A 21,456-nucleotide genomic window follows, 5' to 3' on the forward strand; every position below is an offset into this window, starting at 1 on the left:
CTTGATGCTTCTATATTGGAACGGAGTCTTGAGGTGGGTACAATATAGTTGTGCATTAATTGGCTGTTGATTGCTGGTGTTGACTTCTTGATGTGTAGTGCCTCGCAAACGTCAAGCCGCCTGCTATCGCTGTATCTATGGATGATTTCTGTGTTGTTTACTAGGATTTCTCTGGCGATGGTTTGGTTGTGGGAAGAGATTATATGTTCCTTAATGGAGCCCTGTTGCTTATGCAAGAGGGCTTATGTTTATGGATTTTAACTGGAATCGAAAAATGCATAAGCAACAGGGCTCCATATATATATATATATATATATATATATATATATATATATATATATATATATATATATATATATATATATATATATATATATATATATATATTTATATATATATATATGACAACCAGGCACCCCTCCCCACCCGTGCCAAAAACACCCACGGCAGGAAAGGTATCAACAGCAGAACCGAGGCATCCAAAATCAGAGCAACAGTCAGCAAGAAAATAGAAGAAGGCAACACAATAAGGGCAATCAGAGTCATCACCAGCGAGGACAAAGTTGCCACCAGAGATGCTGATACAGCACAAGCCCTAAGAGAAAAACACGCACTTAGAGCTCCTCGTGAAGACAGTGCTCCTCGAGTCGGTGTTACCAGAGCAGAACCTCTGTGTGTGCTTGAGTCCATGGTGCATAAAGCAGCTTTATCCATTCCACCAGGATTAGCAGGCGAGTTTACAGGACTAAGACCCAACCACATCAAACAAATGCTCAACCCTGCACTGGGAGACATTGCATAGGGCCTCCAGGTGGAACAAACTAGATTCGCCAACACATGTCTAGCTGGCAACGTACCAGAGACCATACGGCCTCTCATTTTTGGTGCTTCACTCTTTGCCCTCAGGAAAAAAGATGGAGGAATCAGACCGATAGCTGTGGGCAATTCATTCCGGCGCCTCGTCGCTAAGGCTACTGCCAGAACAGTTAGTCAGGCAGCAGCAGGCATGCTGAGGCCAAAACAGCTTAGGTTTGGCATTCCCAAAGGGTGTGAGGCAACGGCTCATGCAGCTAGAGCCTACATTGCCAACATTACGGATGAAATCCCTGATAAAATTAGACTTCAAAAATGCTTTCAATCTATTTAGAAGGGATGCAGTACTCAGTGCGGTTCGTCGCCTTTTTCCTTACCTCTACCCATTTGTAAACTCACGTTACAGCAAGAATCTCACTTTGCTTTTCGGGGAACATGAAATTGAATCTCAAGAAGGTGTCCAACAGGGCGACCCCCTTGCTCCTTTTCTTTTCAGCCTAGTCATCACCGATAACCTGTCCAGTGAGTTCAACATTTGGTTTTTGGATGATGGTACTCTAGCTGGCTCACCAGACTCACTCTAGGATGACATTTGAATAATTCAGGAGCAAGGAGCAAGTCGAGGCCTCACCCTGAACTCTTCCAAGTGCGAAATAACCTCCACCAACCAGCATATAATAGAGCAAATAAAGATTGTTTTGCCTGACATTCACATAACCAACCCTGAGGACGGCACACTTCTAGGTGCTCTTCTTGGAGGGATTGCCATCGAAGAGGTCCTTGGTAAGAAAGATCACTGACCTGAAGAGGATGAACGATTTGATTGAAGACATCGATGCTCGTGATGCACTTTACCTCATCACCAGATGCTTATCCCTCCCAAAGGCTGATCTGCTTTCTTAGATGTTCGCCATCTTTCAATAATAGTAAATTAGAAAAGTAAAACAGCTTGCTGAAATCAATGCTAGAAAAAGCCCTCAACCTTTCTCTCAGCGACTCACAGTGGAAACAGGCCTCCCTTCCTGTCAGACTCGGGGGACTTGGCGTGCGCACAGCAACACAAATTGCAGTACCAGCGTTCCTGTCCTCTTCAGTGGCGTCTGACAACTTGGTGAAGGAAATCCTACCTGAGCACCTAGTTCAATATGCAGGGATACATGATCCCAGCTTTACAGACTGCACCACCAAATGGGTCTCTCTCGCAGGACCAGCACTCCAACTACTGCTTTCTGAAGCCCATAAGCAATCCCTCTGGGATCGCCTCATTGCCGACCAAGAAGCTGCGACATTACTAGAAGCTGTGTCAACACCACATGATACTGCCCGACTTAGAGCTGTAGCAGCTCCCCATGCAGGGGACGTCCTATTAGCAACCCCAATGACAGCAACTAGCACTCGTCTCACACCACAGGCCCTCCGAATTGCTGTGGCTCTCAGCCTTGCTGCCCCAATCCACACTGAATACAGGTGTATTTGCAATAAGGCAGCGGCGACAGGTACAGACAGCATGGCCTTCTCTGCCGAAGGGCAGGAGGATGGCATACAAGACACGGCGATGTTAACGACAATATCAAGAGAAGCTTTACCACGACCGGTTGTCCAGCAGTGAGAGAGCCCCGTTACCTTATGCCCCGCAACTCTGATGAGCCTGTCGGTCGTCCAGAAGGAATCATGTTGAACCCCTGGAAGAATGGTAGACAGTTGGTGTGGGACTACACTTGCGTTTCAACCTTAGCCAACACCTATGTTAACTTCAGTGCTGCACCGGCAGGAGGTGCTGCCAATCACCGGGAATCAGCCAAGTCACGTAAATACGGAGACCTTAACCACCACTAAAATTTTGTGCCCATTGCCTCAGAGACATTTGGTGCCTGCCTGGGGTAAAAGTTCTGCAAGTTTTTTGAAGAAGTTGGGGTCCAAGCTAATTGAAAAAACTAGAGACCCTAGAGCCGCCAGTTTTCTCATTCAGCGCCTTAGTGTGGCGATCCAGAGAGGAAATGCTCACTCCGTCCATGGTTCCTGCCCGCCATCTGAGGAGCTGGAGGAGCTATACAACATGTGACAAGTAGTCTTATACCTTGCATGTAACCAATGTTGCAACTATGTTTGTGTAATGAAGTTTTAAAATAAAGTTAGATAAGTATTCACACACAATAAAACAATAGGGGTGGTAGGAGAAGAAAAAATCAAAGTGTTCAGTGAGGATCCAGAAAGTCTTCTCTGAGTTCAGCAACGCATGTGCGTTGCTGAGTCACAGCAACCTTCCCTGTCCCCCAGTCCTTCCCATCTGGACACCACCCCCAGTCCAGGGAGCCGGTGGCTGAGCGGACAGAACACTGGACGCGTGATCCTGTAGTCCCGGGTGCGAGTTTCTTTCACCTTGATGCTCCTGTTACTTAGCAGTAAATAGGTACCTGGGAGTTAGTCAGCTGTCACGGGCTGCTTCCGGAGGCCTGGTCGAGGACCGGGCCGCGGGGACACTAAAGCCCCGAAATCATCTCAAGATAACCATTCCCCCCTCACCCGTCTCCTCGGCCTCCCAACCATTCCCCATTTCACCCTCCCCTCATCCTCCCCACCATTCCCTACTCCCCTCTCCCTTTGTCCTCCTCACCAATCTCCATTCCCCCATCCCTCTCGTCCCCACCATCCCAAACTCCCCCGTCCCCTCGTCCTTCCCCACCATTACCCCCTCTTTTGTCCCATCGTCCTCCCCACCATCTCTCACTTACGTCCTCTCGTTATCACCACTCCCTTATCCGATGCCTTCCCAAATGGTCTGATGTTCCCATCAGAAAATTGGGAACATCAAGTGATCTGATGTCCCCATCGCTGAAATATAAATAAAAGTTAAAAAATGAAATGGAATATGAAAAATTTAAAAATTAAAATATACTCACAAAATGAATGGTATGGTAAACAACACAGCTCAATTCAAATGCAATGCTTCACAAAATAGTTAAATCAAAATGAAAATAAATAGAAATCTACGAAAATTCCATTTATCAATGCAATCAGAAACATTGAAATGGAATTGTAACATATTTAGTATAGCATGAGTGTTCCTCTTACATGCAACAGATGTGCTGTTTTTCAAGAAAAGCATAGTTTTACCTGTAACAGGTGTGGCATCTATACAGCTGTGAAATAAACGTGTTGTACATTTTCTAGTTTTCAAAACTAAAAAAAAAAATACTAACGAAATATTTCAATTCTAATGCCGATCAATTGACACAACTCAATTTCACCTCCAAATTCACTAAAAAACAATAAGAACAGTTAAAAAAATAAAAAAAAAATAATAAACTATTCCCACGAATTGAACTGTATGGTAAACAACACAGCTTAATTCGTGACATATTTTGTATTGCGTGCATGTTGCTATTATGTGCAACAGATGGCACTGCTTTCAAAAACGCAAGTTTTTACCTGTCACAAGGTTGGTATCTATATAGTAGGTATATTAAAAGACGCGCATATATGAATGGAACGTTGTGTCAAAATTTCAAAGCAATCGGTAAAGAACTTGGGAGATTACAGCAAGTGTTGCTCTTACATCCAACTGATGGCGATGTTTTTCAAACCAAGCATGTTTTCTCTGGCCACAGGTAAGCCATGTATATAGAAGGTATGTAAAAACACGCGCCTATTCGAATGCAACGTCGTGTCAAAATTTCAAAGCAATCGGTAAAGAGGTTTCGAAGATTTCTCTCACATGACAAACACTTGAAAAAAACAGTTAAAAAAAAAATGTTTTTTTTCCGTCACAGACGTGAAATCAATATAATATGTATATACAAACCTGCTCAGATGCGAACGGAACAGTGCGTGAAAATTTCAAAGCAATTGGTGAAGAACTTTCAGAGATTAGCGATTTTCAACAAACGAGCATTTCCATTTTTGTTATATACTAGCAGTACCCGGCCAGGCGTTTTTGTGGCTCAGCAAAGCATTTGCGTTGCTGAGCCACAGCAACCTTCCCTGTCCTCCAGTCCTCCCCACCATTCTCTCCTCACCCATCTCCTTGGCCTCTCAACCATTCCCAACTCCACCATCCCTTTTTCCTTCCCACTATGTCCCACTCCCCTGTCCTTTCGTCCTTCCCCACCATTAGCCCCTCCCTTGTCCCCTCGTCCTCCCCACCATCTCTCACTTCCGTCCCTCGTCATCCCCACCATTCCCCCACTCCCTCGCCCGATGCCTTCCCAAATGGTATGATATTCACATCAGAAAATCGGGTACATATAGTGTCTGATGATCCCATCACTGAAATATAAGAAAGACAGTTAAAAAATTATATAAAAATATTACAAAATATAAAATTAACTATACTGATGAAATAAATGGTATGGTAAGAACACAACTCAATTCCAACGCAATTCACACAAAATAATTAAATCAAACTGAAAATAAATAAAAATCTATGAAAATTCAATTTATCAATGCAGTCAGAAACATTGAAATGGAATTGTAACATATTTGGTATAGCATGTGTGTTGCTCCTACAGGCAAAAGATGGTGCAGTTTGTCAAGAAAAGCATAGTTTAACCTGTCACAGGTGTGGCATCTATACTTATACTTACAAAATGAACGGTATGGTAAACAACACAGCTCAATTCCAACACAATGTCAAAGAAAATAATTAAAAAAAAATGAAATGATTCGAAATCTATGAAAATAAAATTTATCAATGCAATCGGAAACATTGAAAAGGAATTCATGACATGTTTAGTATAGCGTGCATGTTGCCATTATATGCAACAGATGGCGCTATTTTTTCAAAAACGCATTTTCAAAAAAGTTTTTCAGAAAAAGCATGTTTTTTTACCATCACAGATGTGATATTTATATAGTTTGTATATAAAAACCTGGCCGAATGCGAATAGAACATCGCATTTTATCAAATCACTTCGTACTTTGGGGCACACATGAGGACCACAAATGTGAACAAGCCTGAATGGTCCCCAGTCATATGTGCAACTGAAAACTCACACCACAGAAGTGACTCGAGCCCATACTGCCAGGAGCACTCTGCATCTGGCGTACAGGACACCTTAATCACTCGACTAAAACGACCAGACAAAAGAGGATGATAGCTGAGGCTAATTCATCATCCCCCGCCGGCACTCTGATGGTAATCTTGGGCATGGTATTTTATCAAATCACCTCATTCTTTGTGGCACACGTGTGGAACACATATGCCAACAAGCCTGAACGGTCTCCAGGCATAAATGGAACTGAAAACTAACACCCCAGAAGTGACTCGAACGCATACTGCCAGGAGCACTCTGCATCTGGCGTACACGCTTTAAAAGAGACCAAAGTCGTCTATGCCTTCAAATGCCCATTTGGAGATTGTAAGCGCCAAAGAACTCAGTATATAGGCAAGACAACAACATCTCTTTCCAGGCGATTAACAATGCATAAGCAACAGGGCTCCATTAAGGAACATATAATATCTTCCCACAACCAGAAAATCACCAGAGAAGTCTTAACAAACAACACAGAAATCATCTATAGATACAGCGACAGCAGGCAGCTTGACATCAGCAAGGCACTACACATCAAGATGTCAACAGCCAATTAATGCACAACTATATTCTACCCACTTCAAGACTCCGTACCAATATAGAAGCATCAAGAGGGTATATGGGCCAATAGGCCCTTTGCAGTTACTTCCATTCTTCCCTCTCATTTATCCAATTTATACCCATTGCTCCATGTTCTGTCTTGTGTTGAAAGTTTGTTCACTTCATCCAAAACTGTTGCAACATATCACCTCACCCTAATGCGAGTATATATGACAAACTGTTTAAAACGTTAACATAGCAAAACTCTGCTTTCAGGTTACAGTTGTGTGTGTGTAAAACTAAAGTCTTTGAAAATGTAATAAGTTATTACGAAACACGTTCAAGCGTCGCGTCAGTCTAGAAATAAAAAAGAATTTTGGAGAATTGATTTTTCAATTACCATCGACAGTAAAAAGAAACATAAGAAATACTGAGAAAATTTGTGTTAGAATTATTAATCTTACTTTTTCGGACATATTTAGCAACATATGTTTACAAGAAAGACTGCTACCAAAATATACTAATATATTATATATATATATATATATATATATATATATATATATATATATATATATATATATTATATATATATATATATATATATATATATATATATATATATATATATGTATATATATATATATATTATATATATATATATATATATATATATATATATATATATATATATATATATATTATATATATATATATATATATATATATATATATATATATATATATATATATATATATATATATATGCGGAAAATCCACAGAGAAATATGAAAGGAGGTGAACGTTTCGGCTTGTTAAAGCCTTTGTCAACACCAGACTGATTGAAGTCAGTCTGGTGTTGACAAAGGCTTTAACAAGCCGAAACGTTCACCTCCTTTCATATTTCTCTGTGGATTTTCCGCATAAAATGATCAGTGTTTTGTGATCGTCTATTGCATATATATATATATATATATATATATATATATATATATATATATATATATATATATATATATATATATATATATATATATATATATATATATATATATATATATATATATATAGTTCCTGAAGGAATTGGGGGACAAATTGATCAGCGCTACAAAAGACCAGAGAGCAAAAAGTTTCTTGTTCCAGCACCTCAGTGTTGCGATTCAGAGGGGAAATGCCTGTTGCGTCTTGGGCACTAGTCCAACTTCACAGGAATTCTAAGAAGTGTTTGACTTGCAACAATGATCGAACCCATCTGTGACATTCATCAATGTTTCCCATTGTTGTGTTTTTCAAGTGATCCATAACCTTTAAGGACCTTTTTGCATTATTATTTTTGTATCAACCCATGTATATCTTGTAACCATCAAATGCATAATAAAGCACAAAAAATAAAAAAGGAAGGGGGTGGTAGGAGAAAAGCACACAGAAATTGTATTGGAGGGGACCTCAACATTCCCTCTAATGCGTTATGCGTGGTTTCCTCCGAGGCTATGGGTCCCCCTTCTTCCAGCTAGAGGTGGTACTCCCTTCCATATATTATATATATATATATATATATATATATATATATATATATATATATATATATATATATATATATATATATATATATATATATATATGTATATATATATATATATATATATATATATATATATATATATACATATATATATAATTATTTATTTATTATTTTGTTTATATATGAATATAATTTTAAAAACTATTTTTTCCCCTAGAATAACGGCGGTGAAGGAGGCTGGGTTGTACTTCCAGTGGGTAAAAGCAGATGAACCAAACTCCACTGTTTGTTATCACGCCCCGAACAAGATCACTGTCAAGACTGCTCTTTCTATCAGTAATGTTTGGGTAATGAATCTTTTTAATATTTTAAAAATGCATGTTGAAATCATTTGATATTGAATATACAATACAAAAATTATGCGCAATTGATTGATTTAATTTCATATTTTCAGGGGATGATCGTCATTCTCATTATGGGAAATCTTGTCAGTTTTCTGGCGTTTTGTATTGAGCTTATTTTCTCCTGTCTTCACAACACGACATGAGTCTCGACATGTATATCCGTCATGACATTAACTGGATATATGCTGATAGTTTGACTTCCTTAAAGCCTCGTCTGTGTTCTTCTTCTGGCCACTGGATTATTCTCCATCTCAATATGTCACAAGTCATGACCTAACCTAAAGCCATGTTTTCTACATTCATTCATGTTTATGTATTTGAATTAATATATATTACTTGTGTGCTCACCAGTGCACTCACTTAATAATTACGTTTATCCCACTAATTGTGAAATATACCTTTAAGGTAATTTACGTTCATGCTTTGGTCTCTGTGTCTTCAATATCACCTTGACAATAAAACTTACAATCTTTTAATTATTTTATCAACATTTCATCGCTACTTTTTCAATTGCTGTTACAATTGTCTCCCTGCAAATAATCACCTAGATCACTATAATCTAAAAGTTCGTGAGGGTGACATCCCCTACTGCATTAGTTATGGTTGATATCCCGCTGTTGGAATAACGGAAGCAAATGTCTTGCATTGAACTACCGTCCGATTAGGCTAACGTTGTGCGTAAGGAAGTATCTTATCACTCCCCCATCCCTTCGTCCACCCTACCATTTCCCCCCTCCCCCATCCCCTCGTCCTCCCTACCATCTCGCACTCCCCTATCCTCTAGTCCTCCCCACCATTCCCCATTCCCCTGTCCCTTCGTCCCCTCGTCCTCCCCTCCCCAACTCCCCAGTCTTCTCGTCCTCCCAACCCTTACCCCCTACCTTACCTGGTTGATACCTGGTTGATGTGGTTCTGGGAGTTCTTCTACTCCCAAGCCCGGCCCGAGGCCAGGCTAGACTTGTGAGAGTTTGGTCCACCAGGCTGTTGCTTGAAGCGGCCCACAGGCCCACATACCCACCACAGCCCGGTTGGTCCGGAACGTCTTTTAGAAAACAGTCTAGTTTCCTTTTAAAGATGTCCACGGTTGTTCCGGCAATATTTCTGATGCTCGCTGGGAGGACGGTGAACAGCCGCGGGCCTCTGATATTTATACAGTGTTCTCTGATTGTGATTATGGCACCTCTGCTCTTCACTGGTTCTATTCTGCATTTTCTTCCATATCGTTCACTCCAGTACGTTGTTATTTTACTGTGTAGATTAGGGACCTGGCCTTCCAGTATTTTCCATGTGTATATTATTTGGTATCTCTCTCGTTTCCTTTCTAGTGAGTACATTTGGAGAGCTTTGAGACGATCCCAATAATTTAGGTGCTTTATCGCGTCTATGCGTGCCGTATATGTTCTCTGTAGTAGTAGTAGTAGGCATCCATCAGTCTCACGAGACTATGGAGTTGCGATCTGGTTGTATTCCCTCAATTTCAGCAATCTCTCTTGCTCTGAAGGGGAAAGTGAGTACTGAGCAGTACTCGAGACGGGACAGCACCAGTGAATTGAAGAGTACAACCATCGTGATGGGATTCCTGGATTTGAAAGTTCTCCTAATCCATCCTATCATTTTTCTGGCTGACACAATATTTGCTTGATTATGCTCCCTAAACATTAGATCGTCGAACATCATTATTCCCAAATCCTTGACATGCTGTTTGCCTATTATGGGCAGATTCGATTGTGTTTTGTACCCTGTATTATGTTTCAGGTCCTCATTTTTACCGTACCTGAGTACCTGGAATTTATCGCTGATAAACATCATGTTATTTTCTGCTGCCCAATCGAAAACTTTGTTGATATCTGCTTCTGCTTGTAATTTTTCCATGTCTTCAGCAGAGGTAATTTTCATGCTGATTTTTGTGTCATCTGCAAAGGATGACACGAAGCTTTGACTTTTAGTTTTATCTATATCTGATATGAGAATAAGGAACAGCAGTGGTGCAAGGACTGTACCTTGAGGTGCAGAGTTTTTAACTGCGCTCGGACTTGATTTTATTTGATTGACTGTTACTCTTTGTGTTCTGTTCAACAGGAAATTGAGTATCCAGCATCCTACTTTACCAGCTATTCCCATTGACCACATTTTGTGTGCAATCACTCCATGGTCACATTTTTCGAACGCTTTTGCAAAGTCTGTGTATACTACATCTGCATTTTGCTTTTCTTCTAGACCTGTGATTTTGTGATAGTGATTGCGTAACTGTGACAGACAGGATCTTCCCGCTCTAAATCCATGTTGTCCTGGGTTGTGTAACTCATTATTTTCCATAAAGCTAGAAATGTGATTCCTAATCATTCTTTCAAAAACTTTTATTATGGGGATATGGGGATGGGGACTTTTATTATGGGATATTATGGGGATATTATACCTTATCCTCTCGTCCTCCCCAAAATCCCCTACTCCCGTCCCCTTGTCTTCCCCACCATTCCCCACTCCCTCATTCGAAGCATTCCCAAATGGTCTGATGTTCCCATCAGAAAATTGGGAACATCAAATGATCTGATGTTCCCATCACTGAAATATAAGAAAAGTTAAAAAAAACGAAATGGAAAACAATGAAAAAAAAAATAAACTATACTCATAAAATGAACAGTGTGGTAAACAACACAGCTCAGTTCCAACACAATCTCACAAAAAATAATTAAATCAAAACGTAAATCGAACTCTATGATAATTCAATTTGTCAATGCAATCGGAAACATTTAAATGGAACTGTAACATAATTAGAATAGTGTGTGTTGCTCGTACATGCAACAGATGGCGCTGTTTCTTAAATTTCTTAAAAAAAAAATTTACCTGTCACAGGTGTGGCATCAATACTTATACTTACGAAGTGAACAGTATGGTAAACAACACAGCTCAATTCCAACTCAGTGTTACACAATATAAATAAACCAAAATGAAAATAAGTTTAAATCTATGAAAATTCAATTTATCAATGCAATCAGAAACATTGAGATGGAATCGTAACATATTTAGGATAATGTGTGTTGCTATTACATGCAACAGATGGTGCTGTTTTTCGAAAAAGCACGTTTTTACCTGTCACAGGTGTGGCATCTTTATAGTAAGTATATTAAAACATGCACGTATTCAAATGGGGGTGTTGTATCCAAATTTCAAAGCAATAGGTGAGGAACTTTTGGAGATTACCGCATGTGTTGCTCTTACGTCCAACAGATGGCGTTGTTAAAAAAAAAAAAGTTTTTTCCTGTCACAGGTGAGGCTTGTATATAGTAGGTATATAAAAAACATGCGTCTATTCGAATGCAACGTTGTGTCAAAATTTCACAGCAGTCGGTAAAGAGGTTTTGAAGATTTCCCTCACATGAAAAACACAGTTTTTCAGAAAAAGCATGTTTTTATTCTGGTCACAGACGTGACATTTATATAGTATGTATATAAAAACCCGCTCGGATGCGAATGGAACGTTGTGTGAGAATTTCAAATATTGTGTTAAAGCAATCGGTGAACTTTCGGAAATTAGCGATTTTGAACAAACGAACTTTTCCAATTTTATTTAAATTGATGAAGACAAGCTCGTCTGTGAATGTTCCTGTTGTGATCAAGAGTATTCCTTTTAATTTACTCCAGGCCTTGTTATTGGCCTCAGCTGCCCCGGTATTAATAGCTGAGCCTTGGCTGGTTAGGAAGACTGGTCACATACTGTCAGTGAGCAATGTATTTCTGTGGAGACACATTAAGTGATTAGTGGAGACGTTTGCTTAGCTGCTCGTCACTCATGGCATTCCATTCAGTTGCTTCTAGCACAGACCGGAGGGCCGACCACTTCCCTTGTGCCATACCCGTTTTGTACGAGTTGATTCACTCTTATGTTGGCTTATCCTGACCCCCTTCCCAGTGCTATATAGTCGTAATGGCTTGGCGCTTTCTCCCTGATACTTGCCTTGTCACTCTGTTGATCTGCGGTTTTGCCAGTGTATTGAAGGCAGGCTGGTGGCCATATGAGCCAACACACGCCAAAGGCTTGCAATTACACATTCCAGCAGATAGGTTAATCGTGACGTGATCCATTCTCTTAACTAAGATGGCAACCCATCTTACGAATGTGTTTACAAGGCTGCATTTTAATGGACCTTTGACAGCAGGTCGTATGTACTTCTGCGGTTAACTCTCTCACCCCGCTCGCTGTTGTGTTATTGTATAAGGATTTTTAGGAAGTAAAATAAATGTTATTGAGATACTTTTATATACAGTTGATATTAGGTTAATATAATGTGAACACGTTGCTGGGGAGGATGTTCTCGTTCCTTGCTTTTATTGTGTCATTGGTGAGCATAGTTGTACAGGAGCTCTAGGTACAAGATGAACATTCTTGTGTCACTGGTGAGCATAGTTGTACAGGAGCTCTAGGTACAAGATGAACATTCTTGTGTCACTGGTGAGCATAGTTGTACAGGAGCTCAAGGTACAAGATGAACATTCTTGTGTCACTAGTGAGCATGGATATAGAGGAGCTCCAGGCACAGGACGAGCAGACTGAGAGCGAGGCCACAAGCCAACAGGAAGAACATTCCCTGTAAGAGAGAGTCATCAGCAACACCACAACATCCTGTTAACTCTTCTGTAGCTAAATGTATTCAACTGCTGAAAGTCATACATTCAGGAAGTAATTAATTAATTAGTTATATTACCCAGATATCTGTAACAGACAGTGAGGCTTTGACTACTATCTTGGTTGGCACGTGGTCACAGGTAGTGAAGTTTGGGATTGTAGTTTTTATCCATTGACTGATGATCCCGGACTCAAACATCATCATGATCCTGATGGGTGTAAGAAATATTGCAAACTGTCTGAATAATAAATTCAATTATATATTAAGGAAACCGTGTGTTATACATATAATATATAAACAACAAATCTATTATTTATTAACGACTTTTGTAAAATTGTCAGGCAAGAAGAGTTTTTTCGGATGTCCATGAAAATAATACAGATGGAACTAATTGCTTTTGGTCATTGAAGAGTTAATTAAAATCTTTTTAGGCAGAGGAAAATGGATACAAATCAGCAGAGGTAAGAGTTTATATTCCGTATTGAAGGAAGTAATTTTATGTGCTACCCAATCCCTGTATCCCTGTAATACAGGACTGGATTCCCAGTATTCTCACTGGGCTGTTGTGAAATGGGAGGTCTGTCTTGGTCATTCTGGTGATATGGCACACCTGAGTGTAAGCCAGCTGTTGATACCTTAATGTGAGTAATTGATATCTAATGCTTTGGCAATGTCTAATCTCCTATTGTCATTTTGTGTCAATTATTTTGGTGATGTTGGTCAGGAAATCTTTGGTGATGGTGTGGTTGTGTTGATATGGTGTGATCTTTGATGGAGCCTTGTTGTTTGTGCACTGTCAAGTGCCTGAAAAAAAAGATGCTGTTGCTTTGTCTACATTGAGACCGTTAGGGACGACAGTCCCCAACTCTCCATGTAAAGAATTTGATTGCAATCGTCTTATTCAGTTCCATTTAGATTTGAGAAAGTCTTCCATTATTAAATGATCAGTCTTCTCACACCTATAGTATATTGTGAGCTGTATCATGCGCTCAGTTTTGGTAGTCTTCACGTTTCTCACGACTATATCTTTCAGCACTCTTCCCTCAGTCTTGTAGGCACTTCATATAGAAGAGTTTAGTAGGCTGGACCGGGTCACAGGTATTGACAGGTCACAGGTGTCTAATTTCTATTTATGTCTTTACATTGTACTTAACATTGTAAGTTGTACTTTATGTACTTGAACTATTCATCATTGAATTTTGAATGACATTATCATGTCCTTTCTATTCCTTCTTTATTGCGGTGCAGTTAGGTTTATTTCCTTATGTGTCTCTTCACATAGGTTTTATATATAGCGTTCGATAGGCGGGTTTGATCAAGTTCTTGAAAACATCCTGGACGATTACCAGTTTGTCCTGCGTTATTCTGCCGACGTGTGGCTCTTATGTTAGATATTAGTTATGTGTTTTCTTCCAGATTGATATTTATCCTCTTTTTCATTACTTACTGTATTTGGGGTCTTCTCCAATTCTATTTTAATTCTAAAAAAATGCATTTTTTCGTTAAAGCTGAGTAGCAATTTTTCATAAATTGTGAAAACTGCCAAGGTGTTTTTGTGATGTATCAGTCCAACACTCTTCCGAATCTTTTTATTACTTTCGCATCGTCTACAGATATTCATATGTACTCTTCTCAGTACCTTTCTTCACTCTGATAAATATTGAATGTATATTGATATTTGATAAAAAAAAATATGTTTTTTAAAGTGTCCTTTAAGTGACCTAATCAATTTCTGTAGTACTTTGGAGACATCAAGCAGCAATACCAGGCTGTAGTGTAGGGTCTCCTGCACTAACCTAGTTGTGTGTACCTTGATGATGTGACACAGCTGACCCTCAACAATCGAGTCTCCCTTTTCGACCCATTTGTGGTGTAATATTTGCAGAAGAGATTCACTATTTGTAATTTCATTTTAACCTTAATTGTGGACTGTAACTGTATAATTATTTTTACAAATAAATCTACAAATTTGGGGAGTTATATTGTTAGTAGATTAGGAAAAACAAGTAATTTATTTAATTAAATATCAGTTTACTATTTCATTAATTTTAATTTATTTAAATAAACACCTGCTATACTTTTGGGATACCAAATAAATAGAAGGCTTTGCTGTTGATATAATCCTCATAGCTAGATTCGTCATCAAATAACGAGGTGGTCACGTGAACAATGGATACACCATTGTTCACTCTCTCTAGACTACCAATAACTTGTAATAGTCATACAACCGGTTTTATATTAAAATCACAGGAAGTTTGGAGGCCCCTAGTGAAGCTAGTCCAAGTTTTACGTATGACCCACAAGCACTCAGATGAAAGGGCAGAGTGGTGGCCTTTCACATTTTTTACCCCAAATTCGGAAACACACAGAAATCACATTAATGATATCATATATAATCATCCAATCCCACTCATATACATTACCAATTATGTGGTAATTGGTTCCACAAATCAACGAACCAGTATTTACCCAAGGCTTTCCTAAATCTAAACTTATCCAATTTATATCCATTGTTTCGTGTTCTGTCTTGTGTTGAAACTTTTAACTCCCTGTTAATATCCCCTTTGTTATGTCAATTCATCCACTTGTAAACCTCTATCATGTCACCCCTAACTCTTCGCCTTTCCAGTGAATGCTTTGTTAATCTTTTTTCATCTGAAAGATTTCTAATTTGGGGAATTAACTTTGTCATCCTATGCTGGACACGTTCAAGTGAATTTATATCCATTCCATAGTACGGCGACAAAAGCTGAACTGTTAGGCTCTTAATGGGGCCTAACCAGAGCAAGATATAGCTGAAGAACAACACCAGGTGTCTTGTTACTAACGCTTCGATTAATAAATCCCAGTGTCCTATTTGCCTTATTACGAACATTCATGCATTGACCTTTTGGTTCTAATTTTTTCTAATCATAACGCCCATATCCCTTTCGCAATCCGACTTCACAATCTCAACACCATCTAGTTCGTATCTTGTAAACGCCATCTAGTTTGTATGTTGTAACTATCATTATTACCTAGCCTCAAAACTTTACATTTATCAGCATTAAACTGCATATGCCAATCTCTTGACTATTTCAAAACCCTATTTAGATCAACTTGAAGTGACAGTGAGTCTTCTTCCGTGTTAATTTCCCTACTGATTTTTGTATTATCCGCAAATTTGCAAATGTTGCTACTCAATCCTGAATCTAAATCATTTATATATATTATTAACAAGAGAGATCCTAAGACACAGACTTGAGGCACTCCACATACAACATTTTCCCACTCTGACTTGACTCCATTTATACTAACTCTCTGTTTCCTTTGGTATAGCCATTTCCTAATCAAACATAATATAGCACCCCGAATACTATGAGCCTCTATCTTTTTACTCAGTCTTTTATGTGGCACTGTATCAAAAGCTTTGCTAAAGTCAAGCTACACAACATCACAATCCTTGCCACTATCAACTGCCTCAACTATGCTGGAATAAAAAGATAGCAAATTTGTTAAACATGAACAGCCATTTGTAAAACTAGGTTGCGACTCATTTATTAATTTATGTTTTTCAAGATGAAGACGAATTGTATTTGCAATTATCGAATCAAGAAACTTTCCCACAATGTGCAATTTCCAACGCATCTGCGTTGCTGAGCCACAGAAACCTTCCCTGTCACCCAGTCCTCCCCACCATTCCCCCCCCCCCCCTTCACCTGTCTCCTCGTCCTCCCCACAATTACCCACTCCACCATCCCCTCTTCCATCTCACCATGCCCCACCCCCTGTCCTTTTGTCCTCCCACCATTCTCCATTCCGCAATCCCCTCGTCCCCACCATCCCAAACTCCCTCGACCTTCCCCACCATTACCCCCTCCCTTGTCCCCTCGTCCTCTGCACCATCTCTCACTTCCGTCCCCTAATCATCCCCAGCATTCCCCACTCCCTCATCCAATGCCTTCCCAAATGGTCTGATGTTCCCATCAGAAAATTGGGAACATCAAGCGATCTGATGTTCCCATCCCTGAAATATAAGAAAACAGTTAAAAAATGAAATGAAAATATGAAAAAAATTAAAATAAACTATAGTGACGAAATGAACGGTATAGTAAACAACGCAGCTCAGTTCCAACGCAATTCACACAAAATAATTAAATCAAAATGAAAATAAATCAAAATCTATAAAAATTAAATTTATCAATGCTATCAGAAACATTGAAATGGAATTGTAACATATCTAGTACATGATGTGTGTTGCTCATACATGCAACAGACAGCGCTGTTTTTCAAGAAAAAGCATAGTTTTACCTGTCACAGGTGTGGCATCTATACTTATACTTACGAAATGAACGGTATGGTAAACAACACAGCTCAATTCCAACACACTGTCACACAAAATAATTCAATAAAAATAAAATAAATCAAAACCTATGAAAATAAAATTTATCAATGCAATTAGTAACACTGAAATCGAATTTGTGACATATTTGGTACAGCGTGCATGTTGCCATTATGTGTAACAGATGGCGCTTTTTTTCAAAAACGAATGCTTTTTCCCTGTCATAGGTGTGGCATCTACATAGTAGGTATATAAAACGACGCACCTATTCGAATGCAACGTTCTATCAAAATTTCAAATCAAATGGTGAAGAACTTTCGGAGATTACAGCGTGTGTTGCTCATACGTCCAATAGATGGCGCTGTTTTTTAAAAAAAGTATGTTTTTTTCCTCTCACAGGTGAGGCATGCATATAGTAGATATATAAAAAGACGCGCCTACTTGAATGCAACGTTGTGTCAAAATTTCAAAGCAATCGGTAAAGAGGTTTCGAAGATTTCCCTCACATGAAAAACACAGATTTTCAGAAAAAAAAACTTTTTTTATCGTCACAGACGTGATATCTATATAGTCTGTATATAAAAACCTGCTCGGATGCGAATGGGACGATGTGTGAAAATTTCAAACCAATCGGTAAAGAACTTTCGGAGATTAGCGATTTTGAACAAACGAACATTTCCATTTTTATTTATATAGATGGTGCACAGTGTCTCGCAAAGCTCCTCTTTGCATTCCTTTAGCACCCTGGCAAACACTTTATCCGACACTGGGGATTTGTTTGGTTTGACTTTTTCTATTTGTTTAATTACATCCTCCCTGGTAACTGCTAAACTAGTCAACCTGTCCTCATCCCCACCCACATAGACTTGTTCGACAGAAGGCATATTGTTAAGTTCCTTTATATATATATAGGAACTTTAATACAACGTTGGAACTTTAATACAATGTTCCTATATCAAAATATAGGAACAAAATTTTATTACACTATATATATATAAAATATATATATAATTTAATAAATAAATAGAAAAATGGAAATCGCAGTTACGTGATATATGAAATCACACCATTGTGATTTCATTAGGATCTGACTGGGGGGGGGAGGTAAGAAGGAAGGAAGGAATTATCAAGGGTAAGCGCCAAGCCATTACGACTATATAGCACTGTGAAAGGGTCAGGATAAAGATTTGGGATGGGACGGGGGGGAAAGAATGGTGCCCCAACCACTTGGACGGTCGGGGATTGAACGCCGATCTGCATGAAGCGAGACCGTCGCTCTATCCTATTTAGTAAATACAGATATAAAATATTTAATAAAAATACTACTCATCTCTTTGTCATTATCCGTTATTTGACCTGTCACAATTTTTAATGGACCTATCTTTTTCCTAATCTTTGTTCGGTATAACTGAAAAAAACTTTAGGATTTGTCTTTGCTTGCCCTGCTATGCAAACTTCATAGTTTCTCTTTGTTTTCCTTATCTCATTTTTTAAATTTCAACCAGTTGTACGAATTCCTGTTCTAAACTGACTTTTCATTCTTAATTCATTTGTACCATGCTCTCTTTCTACCAATAAGGTTCTTCAGATCCTTTGTTATCCACTTTGGATCATTAGTATTCGATCTATTGAATTTAAATGGTATACTACGTTCCTGTGTTTTGCTTAGAATATTTTAAAATAAGTTATATTTTGAATCAACATCGAAATCCCCTTTTACGTCACCTATCGCTGGGTTCACGTCTCGCTCTAAGACTGGTCCACCCCTTATGCCCAATACTTTCCAAACTATTTGACCCCAAAAAATTCTTAGGCTATTGAAATCAGCTTTTCGAAAATCTGGCACTTTAACAGAATTTTCTCCTATAGATCTATTCCAGTCTATGCTAAATCTGATTTCTTAATAATCACTGTTCCCGAGCTCACTCCCTATTTCCATGTCATTAATTTGTGTTTCCCTGTTAGTTAACACTAAATCTAAAACATTATTTTCCCACGTTGGTTCCTTAATGTGTTGCGTAAGAAAACAATCGTCAGTTAATTCTAGAAAATCTTCTGCTTCATTATTCCCTGTTCTGTTAAAAAAATTATTCCATTAAAATTAAAGTCACCCATGACACAAATACTGCTAGCCCTAGATGCTTTATATATTTCGCCCCATAGGTGCTTTGCTTCCATCCTGTTTAAGTTTGGTGGCCTGTATATAACTCCTATTATAAGATTATTTACTTTTTCGTTTAATTCTATCCAAATAGTTTCTGTGTGTGGCTAAGTTTTGATTTCCTCTTGGAGACTACATTTCAAATTTTCCCTAACATATATATCTACTCCCCCCTCCTCATCTCATATATCTATCTGTGCAGGCGATGAGTCACACTAACGTGGCTAAATTATGTTGACCAGACCACATGTCAACTAAGACATGTGGTGAAGGTGCACTAGAAGGTGAAGGGACGACGACGTTTCGGTTCGTCCTGGACCATTCTCAATCGACTTGAGAATGGTCCAGGACGGACCGAAAAGTCGTCGTCCCTTCACCTTCTAGTGTGTGGTCTGGTCAATATCAATCTGTGCTTGTGGATCGTACAAAAACCTGGACTGGCTTCTGTAAGGGCCTCCAGACTTCCTGTTATTTAAGTAAAAATCCGGTTGCTTGTCTCTGTCAAGTCAGTTGTGGTCTAGTGGTAGAGTATGCGGCTGGCAATGCCATGGTCGAAGGATCGCGAACGCCTCATTGCCTAGTGGATTTTATCATTTGGGATAATATAAAATCAGCAAATAGCATCTAAGCTATGTTTAATAATTAACTGATGAAGAGAGTTAGTTTTACTAATTCATTTGTTAACTCTCTTTGTAGACGTGGCAAATACTACGACACGGATTTTAGAATCCCCTCGAGTTATCTACATTTGATATCCAGAATAATTGCTCGTAATTCTTCTGCTTTATAGTTATAAATAAATAGTAATTAGAGGTAATTAAAGGTTATACACCAACAGAAGACCAATCTTCATAGTTACTAAATTGTTTAAATTATATTCACGTTGGCGGGAAAAAAATTCCACACCATTAGTGGTTAAATGCAATGTCTACTGTCTCTTTTTGTTTTTTTATTGACATGTATAACCATATATTAAAAAAAAACTTAAATTATTTTTTTACCTTAAAACAAATACTATTTTACGACTCAAGCTAAAAAAAAAGGTTCTTTCCAGTATGTATTGCACTCATTTTTGTATCTAGTTACAATTAATATTTTCATGTTCCTCTGTTCCTCATTATGAATGTCAAAACTATATGTAATCAGAGCGAGGTATTACCTTCTGCTGAAGACAGGCACGAGAGAGTTGCCTCTGGAGCACGCTAAGGAGTACATAAGAGGCAGGAACTTCTCCCGCCCCAAGTAAAAGTCACACTGACCTGAAAGACAACACATATCAAATTGAGCAATGATTTTGCAACAATTATAGATAATCAAGAAAGGTTTTCTTCATTAGCTGACTGGTAAAATCTTTGCCAATGAACAAATTCACAAATTTTATTGTTACGTTCCTAGTTTAGTGGGTTTTTTCTCCAAACCTGCTCATTGCCATGAGTTTTGGCCTGTGTTCAGAACTGGTTTTCATCCCGACACCAAACAAAAACAATATAGTAAAACAGTTGCTGTATACTTGTCAATTTGATGCAGAAAAGCCACTTCACGTTAGTAAAGAAAACTTTTTCTTTACTAAAGAAATGTCTCATTTCTTATGTCACCAAAGTCGTACATAAAACTTATAATCGCTACATAAATCGATACTCGCAAATATCACAATCCTCTTCACAGGCAAAAGTAAAAAAAAAAAACATTATCTTACCATGGTCTTAGTTGAAACTTCATTAGCCTCTTCTTAGTGGCTACTCATTGTGGATCAGCCGGAGGCTTGTAATCTCTACAGACTCTTTCTGGTTGGGACTGCTCCAGATTTCGACAGCTAATTCATTCCCATTGATTGATCATGGTTATAAGGCTACGTACATCTCCCCTTTGTGAATGTTAGGCTTGCAGAGGACCCTCACGCCTTTAGCTGATCCTTTAGTTGTCAAAACATCTTTTGACCTTTACTAAAAGGTTGTGGAAAATTTCCCAACCAATTTACACATAATATTCTCTATAAATTTAATTGCATTCACACCAAGGAGTCTTTCGTTGTTGTGTTAT

The 21,456-nt window shown here is 38.6% G+C and overlaps 2 protein-coding genes across 2 annotated transcripts in view; one reads left to right on the forward strand and one right to left on the reverse strand.

Annotated features, from left to right (window-relative positions):
- The window catches only part of LOC123762003 (uncharacterized), a 276,247-nt gene extending 267,497 nt beyond the window's left edge, over positions 1 to 8,750 (forward strand). Inside the window, 2 exon segments of the mRNA XM_069335682.1 lie at positions 8,123 to 8,252; positions 8,360 to 8,750. Of these exon segments, the coding sequence (XP_069191783.1) occupies positions 8,123 to 8,252; positions 8,360 to 8,452 (223 nt within the window). The 3' untranslated portion in view covers positions 8,453 to 8,750.
- A 3,827-nt stretch (positions 8,751 to 12,577) lies between these two features.
- LOC123762194 (ionotropic receptor 93a-like) overlaps positions 12,578 to 21,456 on the reverse strand; it is a 36,542-nt gene continuing 27,663 nt past the window's right edge. The window contains exons 3-5 of the mRNA XM_069335609.1: positions 20,576 to 20,675; positions 13,013 to 13,142; positions 12,578 to 12,895 (exon numbers count right to left, since the gene is read on the reverse strand). Of these exons, the coding sequence (XP_069191710.1) occupies positions 12,812 to 12,895; positions 13,013 to 13,142; positions 20,576 to 20,675 (314 nt within the window). The 3' untranslated portion in view covers positions 12,578 to 12,811. The remainder of the gene's footprint in view (positions 12,896 to 13,012; positions 13,143 to 20,575; positions 20,676 to 21,456) is intronic.

Source organism: Procambarus clarkii, chromosome 34, assembly GCF_040958095.1.
Source record: "Procambarus clarkii isolate CNS0578487 chromosome 34, FALCON_Pclarkii_2.0, whole genome shotgun sequence".
NCBI classification, from domain to species: Eukaryota; Metazoa; Arthropoda; class Malacostraca; order Decapoda; family Cambaridae; genus Procambarus; species Procambarus clarkii.